This window comes from Austrofundulus limnaeus, unplaced genomic scaffold, assembly GCF_001266775.1.
Source record: "Austrofundulus limnaeus strain Quisiro unplaced genomic scaffold, Austrofundulus_limnaeus-1.0 Scaffold3, whole genome shotgun sequence".
In the NCBI taxonomy this organism is placed as follows: Eukaryota; Metazoa; Chordata; class Actinopteri; order Cyprinodontiformes; family Rivulidae; genus Austrofundulus; species Austrofundulus limnaeus.
Window position 1 is genome coordinate 8,682,551 of NW_013952405.1, and position 4,280 is coordinate 8,686,830.

General features: G+C 41.1%; 1 protein-coding gene across 1 annotated transcript in view; it reads left to right on the forward strand.

Moving 5' to 3' along the window:
• The window catches only part of LOC106526743 (neurocan core protein), a gene marked incomplete at its 5' end in the record, with an annotated part of 45,229 nt that overhangs the window by 33,631 nt on the left and 7,318 nt on the right, over positions 1 to 4,280 (forward strand). Inside the window, 3 exon segments of the mRNA XM_014021421.1 lie at positions 447 to 560; positions 3,725 to 3,776; positions 3,992 to 4,098. Of these exon segments, the coding sequence (XP_013876875.1) occupies positions 447 to 560; positions 3,725 to 3,776; positions 3,992 to 4,098 (273 nt within the window).

Consider the following 4,280-nt stretch of genomic DNA (forward strand, 5'->3'; position numbering starts at 1 on the left):
CTATCTATCTATCTATCTATCTATCTATCTATCTATCTATCTATCTATCTATCTATCTATCTATCTATCTATCTATCTATCTATCTATCTATTTACAAACACAATGAATAAAAAATGTGTAGGCTCTGTAAAATAAATGTTTGAACACTTAGAGCTTCATTTACAAAAGGATGAAGGCTAAAACAAAAAAATGGAGGAAAATTTTTCCATTTGCATTCTGCTCACACCCTGTTTGAATTATGCAAACGCACTCACCATCATGGGCACATTTCAGTATTTAAAGCAGGACTAACAGGCCATTTTGTGTCAAAATGTGGATTGCTGCACATTTCTTCCCCGCTCCTCTGTCGTGTGTGCGAGTATCACTCGAGCCGAATACATTATTTGAATTTGAAGCCTAATGAGATCTGCAACTGGTCTCCTCTCTCTGCCTGTTCCCTCCGCAGACGTTGATGACTGCCAGTCCGAGCCATGTGAAAATGGAGGAACTTGCGTCGACAAGATTGATTCCTTCCTCTGCCTTTGCCTGCCGAGCTACGGGGGGGACATGTGTGAGAAAGGTGAGAGCCCCGCAGTCGAACAGACCGAGGAATAGCAGCTGACTCCAAGCTGTGCCAGAGGAATTATCATGCACTGCTTGTTTCGGGGAAATGAAATGGGGCTATGGCGTCGTAATACTTTATTATGTTTGCACTATTTTTCTTGTTAAATGAGTTGTAGTTTGCTTTGCAGGTGGAAATAATCCTAATCAGTGTGCAGCGTCTGTTAGTGCCATATGCCCAGACTCCATATCACAAAGCCTCATCTCCTCTTACATGTCTGACGATGTGTTTGTGTCACAGAGCTTCAGGGGGACAGATGCTGACTGAATCTCAAAGATATGAAAACACTTTTCTAAGTGGCGTTTTGCACATTTTTTTCAGTCTACAGAAAGATATGTGCTGGTACTTCATCACTCCTGTACAGATATGTAGACTTATTACAAACACAACAACAAATCCTGAGTTACATGATTGCTTCAATTAGTAGGAAGGAATTGACCCAGGCCGCCTTATAAAACNTAATAAATTAGATGTGTTAGCCTTGGTGAATAATAAAAGGAAGTTTTTATTTTCTAAGCTGACTAGTTATTGAAGTTACTTTGTAGGTTTTATTAGTGACATGGAGCATATTTTCATACCATACAGAACAAGTTTAGGATCTATCTTCAGATAAACATCCACTGCTGACGGTGAAGGTGCACCAAGAATGTTTTTTGTCTGAATCTATCCTCATTTGTCACGAATCACTGAACTCCCACATAGCTAAAATTGTCTGGCCCACAAGGCACCAACACCCGGCCCAGATGCTGCAATGAATCTCTCTAGTGGCTCAGGTAACCACATAAACCAGGGGTGCCCAAACATTTTCCCTTAGAGGGCCAAAATTAAAATCAGTCTGGGGGCCGTGGGCCAAATGCGGTAATATAATACATGAAATGCAAGTACTTCTTAAGTTGTTTTATTTTTATGAATAAGCTAGAAGCCAGTGTGGCTGCCCACATTCTTTTTTTTTCAGCCCATGGATATGGAGAAAATTCAACATGTGCTCGGGCAGCAAAGGCTCATGGGATTTTCATAAATTAAAATTTGAGTATATGTGGCATAAGTGTGGTATGAGTATAAGGTGTGCAAATCTAGATGTGTGCTTAAATCTAAATGTCTCTTGTGGTTACTTGTATTTTATGTTCAGTCTTAACATAATTCAAAGATAAAGTGAGTACCATGAGTTAAGACTATCAGATTTCAGCTCCTTGTACCTATAGTTGGACCAATAGTTGAAAAGTGGAAATATAGTGTTTCTACACAGGACAGGAGATTGCAATCTAATAACCAAGACAACTGCTGGTGGGCCAAATCAAATGGCTTGGCGGGCCAAAATTGGCCCGTGGGCCCCACTTTAGGCACCTCTGACGTAAACCAAACCACGACTGGGCCAGTTGTGGCATGCCTTATTAAAAACAGTGCCATCATTGCCAGAGCTGGCCCACATTTAGTTGGGAAACCACTTACCCTGCCAGCAGTGTCAGCTTGACACCAGACCTGGCCCACACCTGTCTGCTGTGTGGGCTAGAGCTGGGATCAATGGGATTTGGTTAAATAAAAGTTAATAAAAAGAAAACAAATAAAAAATCTGATCTGCAAATTGTCGACTCTGTGTTAAAAATGTATGGTTGCAAACAAACCCAAACCATCAGCCTTCTAAGTTGTGTGTGGTGATACGTTTTGTCTCGTTTGTCACTTTGTGGTCCTGCGTTGGACCTGTGATATGTCCAGGGTGGACCCGCTTTTTCTTTTAAAGAGAAAATAGGTTTTATTTTGGTAGCCTTTCAAAATCACTTAGAGTATCCTTTTATTAGTTTTTTTAAAATTGTAACAGAAAGTACAATATTATTATTAACAAACTATAATATAATAAATATATCTGAAGCTGTTGTCTGAGCCTTTATTCATATATTTTCTTTACCCTCTTCTCCTTTTTGGGTAACGGGTGTCTGTCTCCAGCAGCATCAGTGCGAGAGGCAGGGGACAGCCCTGGACAGGTTAGGTCATACATCCATCACAGGGACACATGTAAAGTGTCAAACAGACACACTCACACCTATGGGAACGTTTTAGAGCACAGGTGTTGAACTTCGGTCCTCAAGGGCAGCTATTCAGCATGTTTTCCTTGATTTGCATAAATGGTTGGTTAACAGGCATCTACAGAAGTTGAAGAGGTAATTGAAATACTGAATCAGGTGTGTTGGAGCAGAGAAACAAAGGAAACGACACGGGTTAGTGGCCCTCTGGTTTAGAGTTACCAGGCAACATAACATGCATGTTGGTCAGTGGGAGGTGAATGGAGTACCCAGAGAAAACCCACATGTGCCCAGTGAGAACATGCAAACTCTGTAAACACATAATGATCCAATGTGATTTTGTGACCTTTTAGCCGAGAGTTGATAGCTTTATCAAACATAAGCTTGCACTATATCAAAAACTATATCTCTACACTCCGTTTAACGTGAGAACATAGAAAAACCGGAGTCCATGTTCGTAGTTTGTAGTCAGAGAGGCATGTTGAAGCAGTAAATGAGCTGATATCAGGTTGTCAGTCCATGATTCAGTATAAAAACAACCCAATCTGGTTTTCTGAGCATGCTCAGTGTGAGTAATAAACACACAGACTGAAGAATGATTGACATAAAAGTCTGTGTGATTCTCATCTGAACACACTCACACCCACATTCACATTCTCACATCAGACAAGCTGATTCACCACCTCGCTGGCTGCATCCACCTCCAGATCTAAAGCTGGATCTGTGTGTGTGTGTGTGTGTGTGTGTGTGTGTGTGTGTGTGTGTGTGTGTGTGTGCGCGCACCAGCAGTAATGAGGAATAATGAATATCTAACCTTTGCAGTTATAAATGAATGCCCAGGCCTTGGTGTTATTAATGAAAACCAATACTGCAGAGAGAGGGCCACATGTGCGGTGAATTGAAAATAAGCACACATAATTGCAGCTCATGTATTTAGCTTCTCAAGACAACTCGTGTATTTTAGGGTTTTATTTGTCAAATAAGATAAAACACTCATGTGCTCTTGCTCCGACTCCAGGCTTTAAAAAAGGACAATTCTCAGGATTGTATGGTATCTCAGTAAGTTCAGGAGAACCTCGTTTTCACTTCTCTACTCTCTTTTAGATGTTGAAGGTTGCGAGCACGGCTGGAGGAAGTTTCACGGCCACTGCTACAGGTATGACTGATTAAAACTCTTTCGTTGTAAAACAAATGGGGTTGTAATACGTCTTCCTGCAACAACTCATCCCTCATCCACTCGCGGCGTTCTTTTATAGCCTCGAGTCACCTGTGATGTACTCACAGCCCCGCTCTGAACCATTTAAACCTGTCTTGCTGCATAATAAATGCCATTTATAACTTCACATGAGCTTTTATGGCGCCCTCCCACAGGTATTTCAGCCACAGACACACCTGGGAGGATGCAGAGAAAGACTGCAGAGAGCACAGTGCACACCTCAGCAGTGTCCTGTCCAACACTGAGCAGGAGTTTATTAATGGTATGTGTGGCTGCGTAGGGTCTGATGATTTGGCTTTATTCTTATAGAACTTTTTTTTTTGCCAAATAAAAACAGAAAACCTAAACATGTTCCACAAAAACAGTCCAGCTTTACCAAAGCTACAAACCTAAACACAAACTGGATGTATAAAATTATTCATACCAACTAAACATGCTTAAATG